General features: G+C 40.9%; 1 protein-coding gene and 1 pseudogene across 2 annotated transcripts in view; one reads left to right on the top strand and one right to left on the bottom strand.

Moving 5' to 3' along the window:
• The window catches only part of LOC102985098 (protein LTO1 homolog), a 1,536-nt pseudogene extending 707 nt beyond the window's left edge, over positions 1 to 829 (top strand).
• KIF15 (kinesin family member 15) overlaps positions 1 to 23,312 on the bottom strand; it is an 80,523-nt gene that overhangs the window by 28,752 nt on the left and 28,459 nt on the right. For both annotated transcript variants that reach the window (XM_055079951.1, XM_007120816.3), the window contains exons 8-16: positions 15,952 to 16,161; positions 14,176 to 14,301; positions 13,887 to 14,009; positions 11,581 to 11,704; positions 10,964 to 11,040; positions 10,528 to 10,737; positions 9,553 to 9,730; positions 6,966 to 7,107; positions 6,014 to 6,155 (exon numbers count right to left, since the gene is read on the bottom strand). In XM_055079951.1, coding sequence (XP_054935926.1) covers positions 6,014 to 6,155; positions 6,966 to 7,107; positions 9,553 to 9,730; positions 10,528 to 10,737; positions 10,964 to 11,040; positions 11,581 to 11,704; positions 13,887 to 14,009; positions 14,176 to 14,301; positions 15,952 to 16,161 — 1,332 coding nt within the window. The remainder of the gene's footprint in view (positions 1 to 6,013; positions 6,156 to 6,965; positions 7,108 to 9,552; positions 9,731 to 10,527; positions 10,738 to 10,963; positions 11,041 to 11,580; positions 11,705 to 13,886; positions 14,010 to 14,175; positions 14,302 to 15,951; positions 16,162 to 23,312) is intronic.

Here is a 23,312-nt window from a genome sequence, read left to right as displayed (position 1 = left end):
TCACAAGCACCGAGCTGATCTCCCTGTGCTATGCGGCTGCTTCCCACTAGCTATTTATTTTACATTTGGTAGCATATATAAGTCCATGCCACTCTCTCATTTCGTCCCAGCTTACCCTTCCCCCCTCTGGGTCCTCAAGTCCATTCTCTACGTCTGCGTCCTTATTCCTGTCCTGCCCCTCCCTAGGTTCTTCAGAACCACTTTTTTTTTTAGATTCTATATATAAAACATGGTCTATTTTTTTAAAAAGGTAAACCTGTATGTCATGCCATTTAAAAATAAAATAGACGCATTAAAAATCTCAATGTAAAAAGAAAATTATAAAAGCAGTAAAACAGGCGTCCGTTCCTGAGGCTCTGCGGGTCTGTGGCCACAGAGCGGGGTGGCCGAGCCCAAGGGGCGGGGCGGCTGCCGCCACGGCCGGGAGTCAGAACATGTTCGATGCCATCGTGATGGTGGATAAGAGGTTTCACAGGGAAGGGTATCAGGAATGCTATGAATAAGCAAGAAGTTGGGTGTGATTGAAGGAAGGCAGTATAACACGTTACATGGAGCTAAAATCAGATCTGAGATCAGGTGCTACAAAGGTTTTGCTTTTGCTTGTAGATGTCTCCTGCACGGTTCCACCACCGAGAAAGACAGCAAAAAGATGAAGGTCTTAGAATCGTTGATTGGAATGATTCAGAAACTCCCTTATGATGACCCTACTTATGATAAAATTCACGACGACTCAGATAAAATTAGAGGGAAATTTAAGCAGCCTTGTTCATTAATAAACGTTCAGCCCGACTTTAAAATTAGTGCAGAAGGTTCTGGACTTTCATTTTGAGGATGACAGAGGAATAAAGACAAAACATCAAGGAACAGATGTTTGTATGTTAAGTGTTTAAAAATGTGATTAAAGGCAAAACAATGATGAGGGATTCAGTTTTGCAGGGAGAGTTCCAGCTTGGCTGGTGCCTTCCCCTGAGGTCTGCCTGCATTGCCTCAGTGCCCCCCATGGGGCCCCTCCACACAAGCCCGTCCTTTGTTGGGCCCTGTCTGCTCTGCAGTCTGAATGCGGCCCTGGCAGAGCCCTCGCGGGGCTGCTCTGGCTCACGGGTTCTCGTCATCTGGCAGGCCTGGCTGGATCTAGATTCGGGTTGGCTCTGGATAGGATAAACCTCCCCTTTACCCCCCAGGCTTTGGTCAGCACTCAGAGGGACAGTTTTTTAAAAAATGAGAGCCACACGGTTGACACAAAGCAGGTTAATGGGAAGGACTGATGGGTACTGTGACATTTATTGACCCTTGAGATGTGCCAGTGCTGTGACCTTCTTCTCGTGTTTTATTTAGTCCCTCAGGAGCCCAAGAGGTGGGCATTATTCCCATTTTATAGATGAGGAAACCAAGGCCCAAAAGACTGCCTGGTCCAAGGGCAGCGGGCGGTAGAGCTGGGACTCCAACCCTGGCACCCGGCTCTCTCCCCCGTCTCCTGGTGCCCGCTCTGGACCGTGTGGTCGCACCCACAGGCTCAGGGTCCCTGCCCGCAGGTCCCCACTGTGCCCCGGGGAGCCCTGGGGCATCCCCTATGGCCATGGACATGGGTGTCTGGCTGAGAGGAGAGGCCAGCCCTGTCCTCAGGGAGCCGGGACATGCTCTTCCTGTGTCCCCTGGTGGGTGGGGCTCTGCAGCATCAAAAATGGTCACCGTTATATGTGCAGAAACTTTGGAGCCTTACTGCAGCCTTCCTTTTTTTTTTTTTTTTTGCGGTATGCCTTTTTTTTTTTTTTTTTTGTGGTATGCGGGCCTCCCTCTGTTGTGGCCGCTCCCGTTGCGGAGCACAGGCTCCGGACGCGCAGGCCCAGCGGCCATGGCTCACGGGCCCAGTCGCTCCACGGCACGTGGGACCCCCCCAGACCGGGGCGCGAACCCGGTTCCCCTGCATCGGCAGGCTGACGCGCAACCACTGCGCCACCAGGGAAGCCCCTCAGACTTCCTTTTATTGTGCGTTCTTCTGTCTTCTGCCCAGACTTAAAAGGTATCGTCTGTATGCGGTGAGGTCCAGGCAGGCCAGTCCCCCCTGAGATGCGTGGCTCCCGGGCATTTCTCTGCACATGATGGCCTGTGTCCAGGCCCCTCAGGCACCCCGGCCCGAGGCCTCTCCCCACCCGCTCTGGCCCAGGGAGCAGATCTGGAAGCCGTGAGTGAGATTAGCACAGGGGTAGCCGTGAATCTGCTCCAGACTTTAAAATCATTCCAGAGCATCTGGGTAAACCGTGCTCCCCTGGCAGGTGCTGGGCGGGTCCCTGCGGGGCCTGGGACGCTGGCCCTCACCGTGTGCCAAGGAGGGAGAAACAGCTTCTAGTTGTTGTTAGACAAGACTCCGGCTTTATCCTGCTCGGCTGTCTTACGTGTGTCTCTCTGTTTGTTCCTGGCCTGCAGCCCCACCTCAGTTCTGCAGAGGCCGGGGCTGGGCGCACGGCCTCAGATGTGCCTTAGTCACAGACACCAGCAACGCTTTTCTCTGGCTGGTAGAATGGAGGGGCTTTTGTTGTCGTTTTCTTGGGTGGATTTTTGTGTTTCCTAAACTGTTTGGATAATGTATTATTTTTATAATTGGAGAAAAAAATAAACAGCATATTTTAAAGCAAAAAAAATAAAAGTAGTAAAAGAAAGTAGAATATACTGATGCTCTTGAGATTGTCTAGGCCTTTAAAATGTATTTAAAAAGTCACAAAGAGGGAATTCCCTGGCAGGCCAGTGGTCAGGACTTGGCACTTTCACTACTGGGGCCCGGGTTCGATCTCTGGTCAGGGAACTAAGATCCAGCAAGCCACTCGGCATGGCCAAAAAAAGAAAGTCACAAAGATAGAAGATCAATAAACCTGGCTATATCAAAATTTTAAAACTTCTATATAACAAAATTATCACACACAAAGATGAAAGACAAGGAACATGACGGCAGAATATACTGGCAGTATACATAACAAACAAAAGGTTAACAAATAAAACGCCTACAAATCATAAGAAAAAGATAAATAACTAGTAGGAAAATAGGCACTTTTTCATAGGTCAAACATCTTTTCCTGTGTTCCAACCAATGGCAATGAACATAGGAAAAGATGTGGTCTGACCTCACTAGAAATGAGGGAAAGTAGAATTAAAACCATTTTCACCCATCAGACTGTCGAACAACACCAGTTCTGGGGCCAGTGCTATGGAAGGAGTGCTCCCAGGCTTCCTGGGAAGGAATGTGGTGCAGCCACTTGGAGGGCACTTCAGCAGGATGCTGAAACGTCCTAAAACTACCACTTCTCCTTCATAAAACCCGCCCCGGAGAATGCTTGCACTGGAAACCACCTAAATAAGCCACGGAATAAATAAGCCACGGAATTATTCCAAAGCACAGAAGCCTGGGTTTAAAATGAGGTAGAGTTCTAAGTACTAGTTCATGTGGAAAGACCCAAGGCATATTCCTGAGTTAACAAAAGCCCATTGCAGAATAACATATGTAGGATGATTCCATTTATTTTTAAAAACAAAGTACGACAAAAAAAAAAAACCTCTATGAAATAACTCCACATATCTTCTCAGACTATGTATATTTTACTATACAAAATTGCTAAGAAAAAGGATTCCCAAATTGATGATAAATTACCCCTGGGGATGGGGATGAGGGATGAAGGACCAGATTAGACCCAGACTGGCAGTGGTACTCAAAAGGAACTTTAACCGAAACTTGGATACATATGTATACTTTCTTTAAACAAGGATAATGTATCCATAAAGTTCTCATATAATTAAAAATGAACAACAAGACCTGAATTGCTATGCTACTCTTGGCAAACCTTTTAATCCCCTTCATCCTGTTTGCTCAGCTATAAAAAGAAGTAGACTAGAATGCAACAGTGCTTCAAGCTCTATAATTCTATTGCTAAGGGGCTACAAACTCAAATTATGAAACATTTGGTGATATTCTGCAAGTATTTTAAAATAATTTTCTGCACAGATTTTAAAGGCCACCTTTTTAAAAAAGCAATCTTAAAAATTCTACCCTTAGGCTTCCCTGGTGGCGCAGTGGTTGAGAGTCTGCCTGCCGATGCAGGGGACACGGGTTCGTGCCCCAGTCTGGGAAGATCCCACAAGCCGTGGAGCGGCTGGGCCCGTGAGCCATGGCCGCTGAGCCTGCGCGTCCGGAACCTGTTCTCCGCAACGGGAGAGGCCATAATGGTGAGAGGCCCGCGCACCGCAAAAAAAAAAAAAAAAATTCTGCCTTTATAAGAAAAAATAGTATTTTTCTTGTATTTACTTGAAAATAGTATTTTCAAGTTAAATAATAGTCATGATATATCCATACAGTATATCCTTGTGCAGCTGCCAAAACAAAACAAAAAACAAACAAAAACAAAAAGGAGAGAGGGACTTCCCTGGTGGTGCAGTGGTTAAGAATCTGGCTGCCAATGCAGGGGACATGGGTTCAAGCCCTGGTCCAGGAAGATTCCACATGCCACGGAGCAACTAAGTCTGTGTGCCAGAACTACTGAGCCTGCGTGCTGCAACTACTGAAGCCCACGCACCTAGAGCCCGTGCTCCACAACAAGAGAAGCCACCACAATGAGAAGCCCGCGCACTGCAACAAAGAGTAGCCCCCGCTCACCGCAACTAGAGAAAGCCCGTGCGCAGCAACAAAGACCCAACGCAGCCAAAAATAAATAAATAAATAAGGAGAGAAAGTTTGTTTTTCTCCCTTTAGACATGGGACAAACTCTAAAATATCATTATGTTTAAACAAAAAATTGAGGTGTAGAATGATGTGTATGTGTATGCTACTGTTTGTGAAAAATAAAAAAATATATGAAAAAGAAAGAAAAAACAAAAAAACTTCATGACATTGTCTGCCTCCAAGGAGGGTCTTGGTTGGCTGAAAGGACAGCAGACAGAATGAGACTTGTCACTTTGTACCTTTAAAAATTCCAGTCATGGGACTTCCCTGGTGGTGCAGCGGTTAAGACTCTACGCTCCCAATGCAGGGGGCCCGGGTTCAATCCCTGGCCAGGGAATTAGATCTAGATCCCACATCCATGCCGCAACTAAAGTTTGCATGCCACAACTAAGGAGCCCATGTACTGCAACTAAGGAGCCGGCAAGCCGCAACTAAGGAGCCTGCGAGCCGCAACTAAGGAGCTTGCCTGCTGCAACTAAGACCCAGTGCAACCAAATAAATAATATTAAAAAAAAAAAATTCCAGTCATGTGATTACCTATTCAAACAAATAAAATTACTTTGAAAAGCAGTATCCTATTAAGTGATACAAAAAGCATCACTGATAAAGATAACCATTAGAGATAAACACGTATTATTTTTAAGATGTATAAGGAAAGGTTTTTTTTTTTTTAACCTTCAGAGAATTTGGTCCAAAAGTTAAAATAACCAGGATGAGCAGCATCAGCTTCTTAACCTTTGCCTTCCTTATGTATTCCCCTTCCCTCTCCTCATTCTCAGATGTTCACAGTTTTCTTCTTTCATGAGGGCTATGGTTATTTAGGGGAACAATCCCTTCTATTATCCCCCATGTTACCCTTGATTCTTTAGTGGTCTTATCTTTAGGGTTTCTATTCTTCCACTGCAAGCTTTGAGCACACAACACATTATAGCAACAATTGCCATATACTGAGAGCCATCAGGTGCCCGACACTTTATTATCTCATTTAATGCTCTAAAAACCCTGTTATTAAGTTGGCCTCGTCTCCAATTCAGAGGCAATAAATGAGGCTCAGAAGTTAGGAAACCCTGCCTAAGGTTACTGACAGATTAGAATTTGAACCCAGGTCTGATTCCAAATGCTGTATTCTTCCCTATATGACCCTGCCGCTGGGGGTATACATCAGAACCCTAGGACTAGTATTACCCTGGGGTTAACTGTTGGCAAGGGATTCTATCTGTATCTGGAGATAACCTGTGCAGACTCTCCATTATTAACAAAATGAGACACCACTGATTTAAGGTTGAAGTATTGCTTCAGATTACCTACCTTAAGTGTTTCAGCATGAATTTTATTCAGCTGAGAAACTTCTTGCCGCTTGCAAGCTTTTGTTGCTTCCAAAAGGCTTTCAAGATTAAGGTTCGCTTTTTGCAAAGACTGAAGCTCTGATTCTAATTCCAGCTGCCTTTTCCTAATACATATTATAATATTGAGTGTTTCAGGTAATAAGTAATGTCATACATTTGTAGAGTACTTTACAGTTTATATTCCCACAAAACTTTATAGTTATCTCTTTAAATCAGAGATATTTTCAGATTATTACTGGGATTTTCCAATTGGGTAAAATACAGCTCAGAGATTGATGACTGTTTAAGGTATTCAACTAGCAAATGGTAGCGCTCCAATTCAAAAGCCCAAACAATCCACAATGATTCCATATGTAATATGTGATTTTTAAAACAAACATTTCTATATATTTTAGAATAGGATTAATCTTAATTATAATATGAATGTGGTTTATCTTTGTTTTCTTTTACAAAGAATATCAAGTGAGAATATTAACAGGAAAATTTAATAAAAAATAAATAACTGCATAGAACTTGAATCTCAAAAATAAAAAAGAATATTAACAAACCTGTAATTTCTAAAAATCCTGATCTAATTCATAACAGTGGTGATTTAAATTTGCTGGTCAGATAAAGAATTTACAAGTAACTTTAACAGATACTCAATAGGTATATCCCTTAAAACATCTGTATCATCTAGTTCATTGAATATATTATTAAAGACTAGAAGTTTATGTCAACTGTGCCTCAATTTTTAAAAATGAGTAAAGAAAAAGAGCTAGATGCAAGCCCTTTTCCTTCATGTCAAAACAAGTTAGCTGCTATATTAGAATATTTAAGGTAAATGCTCAATTAAATCATCAATACTAAACACCAAAACAAACCAACACTAAAAGATCACAAATAGTAAGCATGAATGTGTATTTATACTTTACCTAGTTAGTTCTTTGAATTCTTCATATTCTTGCTTTGAATTATTCAGCTCTGTCTGAACTTGCAGGAGTTGTGCTTTTAACTTCTCAGTGTTTGCTAATGAACATGGCTCTTTCGGAACTTTAGGAGAGAATCTTTCCTGACCTGATAATAAAGAAACAACCTGGTCTTTGAAAGAGAAAAATAACAGAATACACATTCTAAGTTCTCTGCCAGGTATCAATTTTGAAGCACAAGGAAGAAAAAAGAGAAATCATTGGAAAGTGGACCCTAAAATACAAGAGCCTGTAACTCAAGAGGAGATGTAAGACACAACCCAGTGCATCAAAGAGTATCAGAAGTTGTTTTTGAGAAGCTGTGAAGCCACAGGATGAAGGGGCATATTTAAGCCAACACCTTTTCCATTAAGTGAAATGAGCAAACAATGACTGAAGTATAACACCCACAATGCTGGACAGAGAAACATCACCAATTGAATCTTGCAGGAATTAGTGCCAACAGTCAATGAATTTTTAGCAAAAGAAACAAATAGCAATGGCAGCCAACTGAAAGACCTTGGTATCATCTACCAGGTAGAATACATTAATTTTCAGGGATTGCTTAGAAGGCTGAATTTGTTGAAGAGTGCCACTGAGTTTCAGTATGGGAAATAACATGTAAAAATGTTTAGAGAGGGACTTCCCTGGTGGTCCAGTGGTAAAGAATCAGCTTTCCAATGCAGGGGATGTGGGTTCGATCCCTGTCTGGGCAACTAAGATCTCACATGCCATGGAGCAACTAAGCCCGTGCACCACAACTATTGAGCTCGTGCACCTCAATGAGAGCCCGCCTGCCGCAAACTACAGAGGAGCCCACGCGCTCTGGAGCCCGCGTGCCACAACTACAGGGCCCACGAGCCCTGGAGTCTGTGCACCACAACTAGAGAGGGAAAACCTGCATGCCACAACTAGAGAGAAGACCACGTGCCTCAGCTAGACAGAAACCCGAGCAGACTGCACACTGTAACGAAAAGATCCTGCATGCTTCAACAGAGATGCCTCAACAAAGAACCCATGTGCTGCAAGTAAGACCCAACGCAGCCCCCCAAAAAATAAGGAAAATAAATAAATAAAATAAATATGTTTTAAAAAAAGAAGAAAGATTGAAGTAAATACCCCAAACTGCTTATTAAAAAAGAAATTGTAGGGCTTCCCTGGTGGCGCAGTGGTTGAGAGTCCGCCTGCCGATGCAGGGGACACGGGTTCGTGCCCTGGTCCAGGAATATCCCACATGCCGCGGAGCGGCTGGGCCTGTGAGCCATGGCCGCTGAGCCTGCACTCCGCAACAGGAAGGCCACGGCAGTGAGAGGGCCGCATACCGCCAAAAAAAAAAAAAAAAAAAAAAAAAAAAAGAATTTGTTTAGAGAATGATGTATGTTTAGAAGATGGTGAGGTCCAGAAATTACCATTAGTGTACCTTTCAAAGGTAGTAAGTTAAGGTACTACTGAGGGCAAAATGGCCAACAAAATACAGAGTATTGTAGGAAAAAATAGTTAATACAGAAAACCTGATTTTAACTTTGCATCTAAAATTGTGGTCTCTCTACAACCCCTATTCTGTGAATTTTATTCTTTTGTTAATTCATAACAGAATGGAAGAAGGCTTGGAAAAGGAAATTTAAAAAATATTTTTTTCCTTTATCATTGCAGTATAAAAAGATTAGAACTATCTCAATTTCAACCTAAAGAGAAACAAAGGCTGAAACAGAGTGTGATAAAAGACCATGAAGATAATCACTCTAAGAATGGAGCAAACATAGACTTTGTTACCAAATCCCAGAGCATTAACACCAATAGCTGACAAGCGTGTAAATCAGATCAGTAACTAAACCGCTTTTCAGAGAGTAACAGTAAACTTACAGAACTAATGTAGAGCAGAACGTACACTGGCAAGCATGACCTGAAACCATGACATCAGGACCAATCACTGTGCTGGCTGGACCATGAGTCTGATCACTCTGACATCTCTCACACTGTACAGATGTTCGTCAGGTGAATAAATATCTCAACTCTACACTCATTCATGTTGTCATTAGTTAAGTACTTTTCATTTCAAATACTTAAAATAGGAAAATTCCATTTAATAAAAATGTAAAGTAATATCTGAATCAATCTTTTATCTGTAAGACAGAGATATTCTTTGAGTATTCCTTTGCTAATGGGTATCTATTAGCCTTCATAAAGAATAAGTATGGGGCTTCCCTGGTGGTGCAGTGGTTGAGAGTCCGCCTGCCGATGCAGGGGACACGGGTTCGTGCCCGGGTCCAGGAAGATCCCACATGCCGCGGAGCGGCTGGGCCCGTGAGCCATGGCCGCTGAGCCTGCGCGTCCGGAGCCTGTGCTCCGCAACGGGAGAGGCCACAACAGTAAGAGGCCCGCGTACCACAAAAAAAAAAAAAAAAAAAAAAAAAAAAGAATAAGTATGTATATAAGAAATTTGTACACAAGGTCTAGAGGCTAAAATGAAAACCCTCAATGCAAGGCAATATCGATGCCCTTTTAAACAGTCCCCTTGCCCCTAGAAGGCATGTTTACAACTATCACGTCTTACTTTTGTCGTTTTTCTCTGTGCCAAATACTTCAAAGAAAGCTTTTTCCAGGATTGTGATGGTCTGGGCATCCATTTCGTGGGCTCTTTTCACAGGCTGTGACAATCTCAGTCTTCTGTTCTCCTCCCTGAGGGAATGATTTTCCATAGCATATTTTGCAACTCTGGGGTGGTGCTCTACCTGTCACATGGAAGAATTAGAGACCTACGTATTTACAAACATGACCTTAGTGAACAACTCTTTCCGAAAGCCAACAGCAAACACTGTGGACACTGCAGGCACTGCGGGGGTGGGGAGCACCTCAGCTTTTACCATCAGACTGAATACGTGCATATCCTACAACTCTGAACTCTACATTCCGGTCTGGAAACTCGAAACGGCTTGAATTAACACACTGAAAAGAATTAGGAAACTCTCTACTGACCAGGGTGGAATGCCCCCCAAAGACACATTAAATAAAAAGGGCAAGGTACAGAAAAGTGTGTATGCTGTCTTCTGTGCATACAAAAGGGATAAAAGTAAAAACATCTATCAATATTAGTTGGAAAATGCAGAAAAACCTCTCAAAAGATATCCCCTCTGGTAAGAGATTATCCTTGTTTTTTAATTACGTGCCTGTGACAACTATCCATCCTCTCAGGGAAAAGGAAAAACAACAACACTTCAAAGGGCTCAGCTGCTAAGAGACTACTGGCTCCGATAACCCCAGGTGCCCACTGGGAGGAAGCGTGCTTGGCCTGCTGCGGCTAAGTGCCAGGCAGCGACACCACCACCACATCCTCCCTTCTCCCTTCGTTTCACTACTTTAGAAAATTGTGTGGGGGGGCACATTATGCAATCATACTGTCAGTTGAATTCATTTAAAACACTTTCTCTTGCATTGAATTACAAGAATTTGCTGACGAATTTGGTGACCGATTCATATTTGCCTTGAACTTCTTTTAGTTTTACAATTACTGCAAATGTCATGTACTCACTTGTTCTCGCAGAGTTTGAATCTCATCTCTCAATTCCAACAGCAAACGATCCTGCTCCTCGGGCAGAAAACTTCCCCGGGATTCCTTGTGGAGCTTCTCCAGGCGCATTATTTGATCCTCTCGGAATTTCACGATCATTTTATTAGATTGAATAAATTTTTCTTTTTTGAGGGTGAGGTCTTCCAATTGGCTAACTTTTTCTACCAAAGACTTAAGAAATTCATAATTTGGTTAAACATAAAAAACAATTGGGCTTCCCTAAATTTTCACAAAACAAACAATAAACACTAACTTCACATTTACTCTCAAAGGCAAAATTAGGTTTTTCAGTCTTCCTTTGTTTTATTTACCTGTGCCATTTATTTCACTCGGAAAAGCTCCTCAAAGTGAAAGCCTAAAATATCTTGAATCCCCTTTTACTAATTCAGTTTCCTACCTTCTTTTCCTGTTCAGATTTCTTAAAGAATAACATTGCCTCTCGGAAATACTTCATGTAGTCAGTCTCGTCTTTGTCTGTAACGGGTCCAGTAAGAAAGAAAAGGAAAGAGGAAAAATGTTTTATCTCCCAAATTTTAAGAACAAGAAATGAGCTAAAATAGCCTTTGATTGACTGCTCTCAATTCGTCTTAAAGAATCAGACTCTCATCACCAGATCATGAATTTCAAATTAACCCAGTCTACAAATTACCTATTCTTTGAAGAAAAGTAAGTCTCTCATATCCAATTTAGTAAACATATAAAGATTACATATGACAGAATCTTGGAAGTGGATCTAAATGAAATTTACTAGTACCTCTTTTTAGCACTTATCAAGGATGAATTATTCAAAATTATTTCTACTCTCCCTTCCCCCCACATCTCACAGAAATCAGTACCCGTGGTAACTGTGTCTGGTTACAAAGTACCATGTTCCTATGTAGGTGAAATAAACAGGAACAGACACTTGTGGGAAATCTGGGTAGCCTTACTGTGTTGTGCCTGTCACTGGAGGGCTCTCATACTAATACCCACACCTGGACTTCCTCAGGTTAGAGGACACTGCGCTCGTCGTACCTCCGGTCCGAAAGCTTTCTGGTAGTATCTGCCCTGCAGTAAGCTGGGCCAGCTGCTCTTTGAGCCTCTTCACTTCAGCTTGGAGCTGGGTCACATTTCCTTGCGTGTCTTCATTTACCACTGCCTGTTCAAGAATTTTTTTTTAAAGCATTAAAAGAATGCTGAGTCATACAGTCTCGTGTTTATATCTGTTTGTATGATTTGGAGTGACGAAGACCAAACAAAACTGCACTTGCATCTCACAAACAGTCCAAAGGCCTCTGAAATCAGTGCGCTGGAGTGCGGAGGGAGCTTCCTTCCCCTCTGCCTTCACACCTAAAGCCAGAGACTCTTTCCCCTGCCCTCCCCAAGCCCCCACTTAGGTCTCTGCTCTGTTGACTAGCCCTGGGCCCTGCTGGGCTGGGTCACCTCTGGGATCAATGTATATTCATCTAACACTGCCTTCTTCCTGAGATAACCCCACCCCATGAAGAAGAGCAAACACCTCCATGAGTGTCACCTGCCCCTGTCTTCGCTCACTAAAGAGGTGTAAGGAACTGCAGAGCTGACCTGAGCTCCACTGGCTTGGAAGAAACCACTCTCTCCAGAAAAATCCAACCCTGTATTTCCTAACAGTCTCCTGGAAGGAAGAGTTGGTTTGACAACTCCATTTCTGTTTTATTATCACACTAAATGCTCTTTTAAAGAAATGTCTTATTTGAAACAACTTCTAAGAAGTTCATAAAGTCCCACAAAACCTAGAGAGTGATAACAAGAGTCAAGAGCTGAGAACCAACCAAATCAAATACCCAATACTCCAGAGTGAGGGAGAAACCTCTGACAGCCCCAAGATCCCCATGTTCCTATCTGTAGCTGGGTCTGCCCATTGGGAAGGACTGTTCACCCTTAAACAAATTCCAGACATCCGAGCCACTTTCCGTTGGTAGGCTGCAGCAGAGGACTCACCATTGGCAGTGACTAGTATAAGGCTCCTGGTTTTGTTATTTCATGTGCTAAGAAGCCATTTCTAGTTGTTTCTGATTCTTATGGACAGCCTCATTAAAAGGCACTCCTGTGCTTCCCTGGTGGCGCAGTGGTGGAGAGTCCGCCTGCCAATGCAGGGGACATGGGTTCGTGCCCCGGTCCAAGAAGATCCCACATGCCGCGGAGCGGCTAGGCCCGTGAGCCATGGCCGCTGAGCCTGCGCGTCCGGAGCCTGTGCTCCACAACGGGAGAGGCCACAACAGTGAGAGGCCCGCGTACCACACACACACAAAAAAAGGCACTCCTATACACTGTGACATCACTGTCACATCGGTGACATCATAATTCTAATTATCCCTGCAGTTCTCCACTCTCCAAAAATCTTCTAGTAAGTCCCAAGAGATAGGGTCAGGAAGCTCTAATGATTTTCCTCCTCATATTACAAATATCCCACAGGGGGTTCATAATCCAATAAAATGAATGAATAACCAGACTTATACTCTTCTGCCTTACCCAAGGGAAGAGGCAACATGGACCTCTTTGCTTTTACCATGATAAGATCACCAGGGAGTCTATTTTGGGAGGTAACAATGACCACTTTCTCCTTTGAAAGAGAGAGGAAATTAATTTGCCAATTTATGCCCTTTGATTCTTTTGTCTAGAACCAAAGAGCCCTCCAACCTCTCCAAAGCAAGTGGGGAACTCCTTGGTCTTTTGACAGTCTGCACCAGGGGTTGGCAAAGTGCTGCTTGAACATAGCCATGCCCATATGTTTACATATCATCTACAGCTGCTTTCTCACTACAAAGGCAGAGCTGAGTAGTTGGGACAGAGACCATATGGTCCAAGAAGCCGAAATTATTTACCTCTTGGGCCCTTTACAGGAAGTTTTCTGACCACTGGTGTACACAAATATCAAGGAAACTTCTTGTATATAAAGAAAAAATGAGGAATCCTTAGAGTTATAGACAACTTGAAAGACAGTTTGTCAATATCATCAAACTACGTTCACAGTGGATCCTCCTGCTCCCAACGCCCAGCTCTGATAGCATGGTTTAGGTAAATAAATTTAGTCTCCAGCCCAATTACAAAAGAAAAACTTTGCCTTCCCTTGAGAAAAAACTAGCCAAACAATAATGACCACAAGACCTATTCTAGTCTCAAACTACATGAGCGATATAGAAGCCTAGGAAAGATAAAATAGAAACCTTGCTTAGAGTTGGGCTTTCACAACAGAGAAATACAATAACTAAAAGCTAATGTTAATATGAGGGCAATCACAAAAGTGAGATACTGCAAGCTTAAATATTTTTTAATTTACTTAAGTATACTCAGTATTTTACCTTATTTTTAATCAGCTTGGCTCTTTGGGCAAAATTAAGCGTTGATAGGGTTTCCCCAAAACACCTAGATCCAGGATGAACATTTGCAATTATGGCTGTTTTGGCATTACCTCCAAGGGAATCCTGTTTAATGATATGAATGGTACACATTTTCAGGGGAGAAACCACAAGATGTTTTTTAAGCAAACAAAATGTATACTATTAGCACCAAGGCTGAGAGATTATCCGACTACCAACCATAGTGAACATAACCAAAACAGGGGCCCAGGAACCCAATGATCTACTTTACCCGGAGTAAGAAGGTAAGTTTGGAGTCTCTGTAGCAAACGTGTCTCTGTTTTCCATTACCCACATCGACAAGCGCAGTAATCACCTGGCCCAGGCAGCTCAACGATCGGTTTATGTTACCCGCTTCCTAGGGCATTGGGGAAAAAGAACAAAAAATTGAGGTGCATTGATGTCTTTTTAGTATTTTGAATTAGAATATACCTAGCAGGGTGGCAATTTTTAGTGCAAAGGCAAGACAGGGACAATATTAGTTAAGATAACTAACTTCTCAGCAAAAAGATGCCCTCAACTGTCCACTAACCTTTTCCTATTCAAGGCACACACTGCAATTTTAGTACTATTCAAATACAAACACAAAAACCATGTAAAGGAAAAAAATATCAATGTCACCTCAAAATTGTAATAGTTTTAAACTGACCTATAGGTCAGTTAGGGATAAAATCTAGAAGAGAACAGAGGAAAAAAAGTTGGAGTGCATTAATAGGCATATTTTTCAATCCTTTTATGTTAAAATGTTTGCTACATTATAAGAGTATGGTAACAGCCCACTCCCATGTCCCACAAAGCCACCAATGAACATATTACAAGAGAACATTCAGTCTAATTCTGTAATGTAATGTATAATAAAACCCCTTTAAAAGAGTGGTTTCAGGAGAAAAGAAAAATGTTTGGGTTAAACATGTTATACTGGATTTTTACCGTAGGGAGCATATTTCGATAACTGGGTCTGCAGAAGTGGGAGAACAGAAAAAAAGAGAGGAGGAATAGAAATTATTAAGCAAGATGTGATGAGTTCGGAGTTGCCACTATCTGTTACCATTCAGAAAGGAGGTTTAGGGTCACAGGTGAGAGCCCTGTCTGTGGAGCCGGATTACCATTTGAATCTCAGCGACTCTTAGCCATGTGCCCCTGGAAAATTTCCTCCAGTTTCTTCAAAATAGAAAGGATAATAGGATCACTTCCCAGAGTTGTTGGGACGGTTAAATAGCTAATATATATAAAGCATTTAGAATGGGCCCAGCATATGTCCTATTTTGAACTTATGCTGTTTTTCTTTGCTTCATGTCCCCATAGAAACACAGAGCTCAGCGGCTCAAACCCTCACTTTTAAGGCAAACAAGACCCTCCCCTCTACCATTTCTGACTCTTCTCCCCCTGGCCCTTATATATCCTAAACTGTAGAATCCACACACATTTTATTTTTTTAATTAATTTTTATTGGAGTATAGTTGTTTTATAATGTAAGAATCTTTTTTTTTTTTTTTTGTCCGCAGGGCATGTGGGATCTTAGTTCCCTGACCAAGGACTGAACCCATGTCCCTTGCATTGGAAGAGTGGGATCCTAACCACTGGACCGCCAGGGAAGTCCCCACACACATTTTCTTGACAGTACATATTACAATATACATATACACATTAGCAATACATATTACCAAGAACTTCTGGTAATACCTTAGCCTAGAATGAGGTCCTTAACCCTTAACTCAAGAACTACTTTGCCATGCTTCCCCCAAGCAGGCCATGTCACACCTTTCTTCCTCTGACCGCTGCTACCACTCATATTATCACCCCTTTTGGCATGAATTCAAATACTCTTGCTGCTGACACTTGTCATATCCCATGTAGGTTTACTGTCCCTACCCCACAACAAAAATTTCTATACCTTTTGGATGAAAGCTATTTCTAAATCCTTTGTAGCTCTCAAAACACTTAGCTTGGTATTGACTTCTAGTAGTAATTCACAGTCAAGAACTGAAGACCATAATTCCATTCTTACCTTCAATCTCATCCCTTCTGCATGGGTATCTTTTTGCCTTTCAGATCCTGCTAAATCCACCAGATTGAGAAGGGAGGTCCGTATGTTCACAGTTTCATGGCTTTTCTCCATCGACTCTATTGTAATTGTAAAGACTGCATGAGACCTAGAGGATTCTCTATTCATTGATGTCGATGCTACACGTCTGTTTCTCCACCCTCCAGACAACACCTAGGCAAAAGGAAAATACGTTATCACGACTTCCAAGTGGTCACAACAGCCACGAACATCAGTAGGAAATTTGCAAAGAGTGGTGAGAGACTATCTAATGAGGAATATACTCAAGTTATTTTCCTTTTCCTTTCCTTTTTTGATTCTTCTCCATGTCATGAAAGAAAACAAGCAGGAAATCAGAAGGCATAGGATCTAGAATGGGTTTTGCCATTTCTCTATTTGTATTAACTCAATGCAAATCGCAAAATCTCTCTGAATCCTCTTCTTTACCGAGACTATGAGAAAGTTAGATAAAATAAATCTTAAAATTACCTTCAAGCCCAAAGTTTTATTAGCTCTTTTGGTCTACAAAGTATTTGTTTTCCTTCCCTATTCCCTGTGGCAAGCAGATACATGAAGGTTCAGACTGCAGACTCTAGAATAGGATGAACATGAGTTCAACTCTTGGCTCTACTATCTACCAGTTGTGTGGTCTGGGGGCCAGTTGACCTTTCAAAGTTCAGTCCCATATCTGTAAAATGGGAATATGGGTACCTATCTCACAGGGCAGAACATCTCAGACTGTAATATGAATGCTAATCAGCTAGGATCTGGTTAAAATTCAGATTCTGACTCAGCAGACGTGAGGTAGAGACTGAGATCCTGCATTTCTAACAACCTCCTATGTGACACCCATAGTCTGAGAACTACATTCTTGAGTGGCATGGTCATAATATGTATTGGATAAAATGAAGAAATTAGTAGCTTACCTCAAAAAGTAGATAAAAAATTAAATGAAATAACGTATACAAAAGAAGTTAGCACAGGGCTTAGCACATACACTCAATAAATGGAGCTGTTATAACCCTCTCTATTAATCAGCCTTAGCATAAAAATGAAATTGTTTATATCTTTATGTTTTGGTTAGTAGTTCATGATTCCTTTTCATAACACTAAATACTGTATATTAAATATTAGATAATCATACATTCATACAGCTGCTAAGAGAAAGAGAGAGAGATCCTCAAACATGGGACAAATTTCAAAATACTATTAGCTTAAAAAAGCAAGGGCAGGGCTTCCCTGGTGGTGCCGTGGTTAAGAATCCGCCTGCCAATGACGGGGACACGGGTTCGAACCCTGGTCTGGGAAGATCCCACATGCCGCGGAGCAACTAAGCACGTGCACCACAACTACTGAGCCTGCGCTCTAGAGCCCACGAGCCACAACTACTGAGCCTGCGTGCCACAATTACTGAAGCCTGCAAACCTAGAGCCCGTGCTCCGCAACAAGAGAAGCCACCGCAATGAGAAGTCCGCACACTGCAACGAAGAGTAGCCCCTACTCGCCTCAACTAGAGAAAGCCCACGCACAGCAATGAAGACCCAACACAGCCAAAAATAAATAAATAAATTTATAAAAATAAATAAAAATTTTTAAAAAGCAAGTGTAAAAGTAGCAAAATATGTTAGCATTTGTGCAACATAAGGTGAAAAAGCAAATAAAAGTCTGCTTATTTAAATACTTATGCAAAGGCCAAATACAAACAAAAATCAAAAACAAAACACAAAACTATTTGGTGAATACTCATGGATTGGAAGACCCAATATTGTTAAGATATTAATTCTCCCCAAATTGATTGACAGATTCAACCCAATTCCACTCAAAAATCCCAGCAGTCTTTTCTGTAGAAACTAACAAACTAAATCTGAGTATATGAAAATGCAAAGGACTAAAGAATAACCAAACTAATTGTTAAGAAATTAGAGAACTTACTCTACCTGATCTCAAGATGTACTTCTCAGCAATAACAAAACAGGCCTAACTCATTTTATTGTGCGTTGCAGATATTATGTTTTTTACAAGTTGAAGGTTTGTGGCAACCCTGTGTCAAGCAAGGCTGACTCTCTTGTTAGGGGCTAATGTAGCTGGTGACTAAGTTGAAGCCAATGCTCATTTACCATTCTAAAATTCCTAGGGCCTTAAGAATTATGCTAAATCTACTCTGCTTATGCTCTATAACTGGAACAACAAAGCCTGGATGACAGCACATCTGTTTACAACATGGTTTACTGAATATTTTAAGGTCACTGTTGAGACCTATTGCTCAGAAAAAAAAATTCCTTTGAAAATAGTATTGCTCATTGACAACACACCTGGTCACCCGAGAGCTCTGGTGGAGATGTACAACAAGGTTAATGTTGTTTTCATGCCTGCTAATACAACATCCATTCTGCAGCCCATGGATCAAGAAGTCATTTTGACTTTCAAATCTTATTATCGAAGAAATATACTTCATAAGACTAAAGCTGCCATGGATAGTGATTCCTCTCATGGATCTGGGGAAAGTCAACTAAAACTTCCTAGAAAGGATTCACCACTCTAGATGCCATAAAGAACATTCACGACTCGTGGCAAGAGGTCAAAATATCAACATTAACAGGACTTTGAAAGAAGCTGATTCCAACCCTCATGGGTGATTTTGAGGGGTCCAAGACTTCAGTGGAGGAACTAACACAGATGTGGTAGGAATAGCAAGAGAAGTAGAATTAGAAGTGGAGCCTGAAGATGTGACTGAACTGCTGCAATCTCCTGATAAAACAGATAAGAGGTTGCTTCTTATGGATGAGCAAAGAGAGTGGTTTCTTGAAATGGAATCTACTCCTGGCGAAGATGCTGTGAAGATTGTTGAAAAGACAACAGAGGGGGCTTCCCTGGTGGCGCAGTGGTTGCGCGTCCGCCTGCCGATGCAGGGGAACCGGGTTCGTGCCCCGGTCCGGGAAGATCCCACATGCCGCGGAGCGGCTGGGCCCGTGAGCCATGGCCGCTGAGCCTGCGCGTCCGGAGCCTGTGCTCCGCAACGGGAGAGGCCACAGCAGAGGGAGGCCCGCATACCACAAAAAAAAAAAAAAAAAAAAAAAGACAACAGAGGATTTAGAATATTATATAAACATAGTTGATAAAGTGGGGCAAGGTTTGAGGACTGACTCCAATTTTGAAAGAAGTTCCACTATGGGTAAAATGGTACCAAACAGCTGCAGAGAAATCATTCATGACAGTAAGAGTCCCCTGATGCAGCAAGCTTCATTGTTGTCTTATTTTAAGAAATTGCAACATCCACTCCAACCTTCAGCAACCACCATCCCTATCAGTCAGCAGCCATCACCATTGAGGAAAAACCTTCCAGCAGCAAAAAGATTATGATTCACTGAAGGCTCAGAGGATGGTTAGCATTTTTAAACAATAAAATATTCTTAAATTAAGGTATATACATTGTTTTTTTAGACATAATGCTCTTGCACACTTAATAAACTACAGAAGAGCGCTTTTATAATCACTGAGAAACCAAAACATTTATGTGACTCACTTTATTGCAATATTTGCTTTATTGTGGTGGTGGGGGACCAAACCTATGATATCCTCAGGTTTGCCTAATATCGAGCAACAATATCAATATCAAGACAGTTGTGTACTGGTAACTGATTCAGACACATAGATTAATGAAACAGAATACAGTCAGATATAAACCCATACATGTACGGTCAATTGATTTTCTTTAAAGGTGCAAAGGCAACCGAATGAGAAAATTTTTTTAAACAAATAGTGGTACATACAGGATCATAACCAAAAAGGCAACACAAGAGTGAACTCTAATGTCAACTATGGGCTTTGGGTGATTACAATATGTCAATGTAAGTACATCAACTGTACCACTTTACTGGGGAATGTTTAAAATGGGGAAGGCTACCCATTTGGAGGAGCACGGGATATATGAGAAATCACTGTACATTCCCCTCACTTTTGCTGTGAACCTAAAATTGCTCATCTTAAAAAGAAGCAAGAGGGACTTCCCTGGTGGTCCAGTGGTGAAGACTCCATGCTCCCAATGCAGGGGGCCCAGGTTCGATCTCTGGTTGGGGAACTAGATCCCACATGCTGCAACTAAGGGTTCACATGCCGGAACTAAAGATCCTGCATGCTGCAACTAAGACCCAACGCAGCCAAATAAATAAATAAATATTTTTTAAAAAGAAAGGAAGAAAGGGGAAAGAGCATTGAATAAACCAGAACACAAAACACTAAGAAAGATGGTAGAAACCAGTCCAATAATATCAACAATCATACTTATGTAAAGTTAGGTAAGATGCTGTCAAAAAAAAAATTTTTTTTTAAGCAATATATAACTACATGGTTTTTCTTGTAGAAAAACTTAGAACATTAAAACACGGAGGACTGATGGGAAAACATATACCGGGCAAATAACTAATCAAAAGAATGTTGAATGGTATGTCAATATCAGACCATTTTTCTTTTTTTTTTTTTTTTGTGGTACGGGGACCCTCACTGCTGCGCTCACGGGCCTAGCTGCTCTGCGGCATGTGGGATCTTCCCGGACCGGGGCACGAACCCGTGTCCTCTGCATCGGCAGGCGGACTCTCAACCACTGCGCCACCAGGGAAGCCCCCAAACAGAATAAATTTTTAAGGCAAAATATGTTAATAGAAAACTGTGTTAATAATAGAAAACTAGGGACTTCCCTGGTGGCGCAGTGGATAAGAATCTGCCTGCCAATGCAGGGGACACGGGTTCAAGCCCTGGTCCAGGAAGATCCCACATGCCACGGAACAACTAAGCCCATGTGCCACAACTACTGAGCCTGTGCTCTAGAGGCCCCATGCCACAACTATTGAGCCCGCGAGCCACAACTACTGTGCCCGTGCGCCTTGAGCCCATGCTCCACAACAAGCAAAGCCACTGCAATGAGAAGCCTGTGCACCGCAATGAAGAGTAGCCCCCTGTCTCCACAACTAGAGAAAGCCTGCACAAAGCAATGAAGACTCAACGCAGCCAAAAATAAAAATTAAAAGAAAAATAGAAAACTGTGTTAATATAAATACAAAACTATGAATTCAAATCAAAGGAAGATATATTAACTCTACTACTTGCATATGCCCCTAATAAAAGTCTATCTCTATATGTATACATATATATTTATGTATATAGACAAAAGTCAAGACAAAACCAACACTTTAGTTGGAGATTAATATATCTCAAGTATTGATAGATTATACAGACAGAAAAATATTAGTAAAAATATAAAACCCTATATCCAAGGATGTACATTCTTCTCAAGCACACACTTATAAAAGTTGGCCATTGTATTAATCCATAAATAATTTCTCAATAAATCTCAAAGACTAGGAATCACACAAGACCACATTCTCTGATCCCAATGCAATTAACAATCAACATGAAAAATAAATTTAAATTTCCCATAAATTGGGGAATTTAAAATCACATTTCTAAGTAAATCATGGGTCAAAAGAGAAATTATAATGGAATAATACTTAGATCTATATGACAGTTAAGATATTAAAACTTATGTGAATTTTAAGTAATATTAAGTAAATTTATAGCATTAAATACAAAAGACAGGCCAAAATGAGCTAAGCATCGAGCTTAAGAAGTCGGAAGGACAGTAGGATAAACCCAAAGAAAGTAAAAATGAAACATTGAAGAGTAAGGCCATATAAACCATCACAACTATTCAAAAAGAGAACAAAATTGTAGTTACAGCAAAGACTTTTAAAATGAGAATACTAGGAACAACTTTATGCCAATATATTTGAAAACTCAGAGGAAACTAAAATTTTTCTAGGAATACGCAAACTATCAAGACTTCTGACCCAAAATGCCTGCATAGGTCTATTAAAGAATTTTTATTTGTTGTTAAAAATCTTCTTACCAAATAAATAAACAAATAATCAATCTAACTAAACACAAGGCCCAGATGTTTTGCGGGTATGAGTGCTACATGCTTTTTGAGAACAGGTCATTCTAATCACACGTATTTCCAGAAAACACATAAAGGTGGTAATAAAGCATGACAAGGAAAGTAGGAAAAAGGAAAATTTCAAGTTTATCTCAATCTTAAGCCCTGATGAAAAATGATAAACAAAATACTGACAAAGCTAATCCAATATTTTATCATGTTAACATGTTAAATGAGAAAAACCACATGATCATCTCAGTAGAGGAAGAAAGAGCATCTGACAAAATTTAACACACATCCTTGATTTTATAAGATAGTTAACAGGGTGGCTGATTATAAAAGCATTCTATTAAAAAAACTGTATTTCTATACATAACAGACAACATGTAATTTTAAAAAGAAGTTATCCCCCACCAGAGCAATAAAAAATATAAGGTATATTAGAATAAAGGTAACAAAAAAAGGTAAGACTTTCATGGTGAAAATTATTGTAATGTAAGACATTAAAGACCCAATTACATGAAGAGACATACCATGTTCATGTATGAACTCTACTGTAAAGATGTCAATCCCTCCAAACTGGTCTCTAACTGAAATGCAATTCCAATCAAAATCTCAACATTATTTTTTGAATATGCATATATACATACACCGGTTCACAAGTAAAACCTATCTCTTACTATGAGAGTCACAGTTTAAGAAGCTTGAAAAAGATTTGCTGAAGGTGGAAGAATAAATTAATGAAGCCTGATATATGTATATTTATTTATTTATAAATATTCATATAATGGATTACACAGCAGTGAAAAAAAGGCGACATAGATGAATTTCATACACTGTGTTGACTTTAAAAAAGTTACAGAAGGCAAAATACATACCTCTTTTTCAAACTCAAAAACAGGCAATACTAACATTTTAAGAAATACATACATATGTGATTTAAAAGTAGAAGAAAATGATAATGACATTCAGCACAGTGCTTATGTTTAGGGAGGAACCAGGGATATGAGATAGAAAGAAGCACACAGGTAGAATGATAATATTGGTGATATTTAAGTCTAAATTGTCTAATGGGGTCCTGGAATTTCATTTTAACATTATGCTTAGTAAGTTATATGCATGTGGCAATATTTTGTATGTATCAAATATTACATACAAAAACATTGTTTAAAATCAACTGGCCAGGTTAGAATCCATAAAATGTGAATAGAGGAAGAAATAGAAAATATGAACAGACCAATCACAAGCACTGAATTTGAAACTGTGATTAAAAATCGCCCAACAAACAAAAGTCCAGGACCAGATGGCTTCACAGGTGAATTCTATCCAACATTTAGAGAAGAGCTAACATCCATCCTTCTCAAACTCTTCCAAAAAATTGCAGAGGAAGGAACAC

This window comes from Physeter macrocephalus, chromosome 18 (assembly GCF_002837175.3).
Source record: "Physeter macrocephalus isolate SW-GA chromosome 18, ASM283717v5, whole genome shotgun sequence".
NCBI lineage: Eukaryota > Metazoa > Chordata > Mammalia > Artiodactyla > Physeteridae > Physeter > Physeter macrocephalus.
Note: the sequence above shows the minus strand (reverse complement) of the source record. Positions and strands in the feature narration are given on the sequence as shown.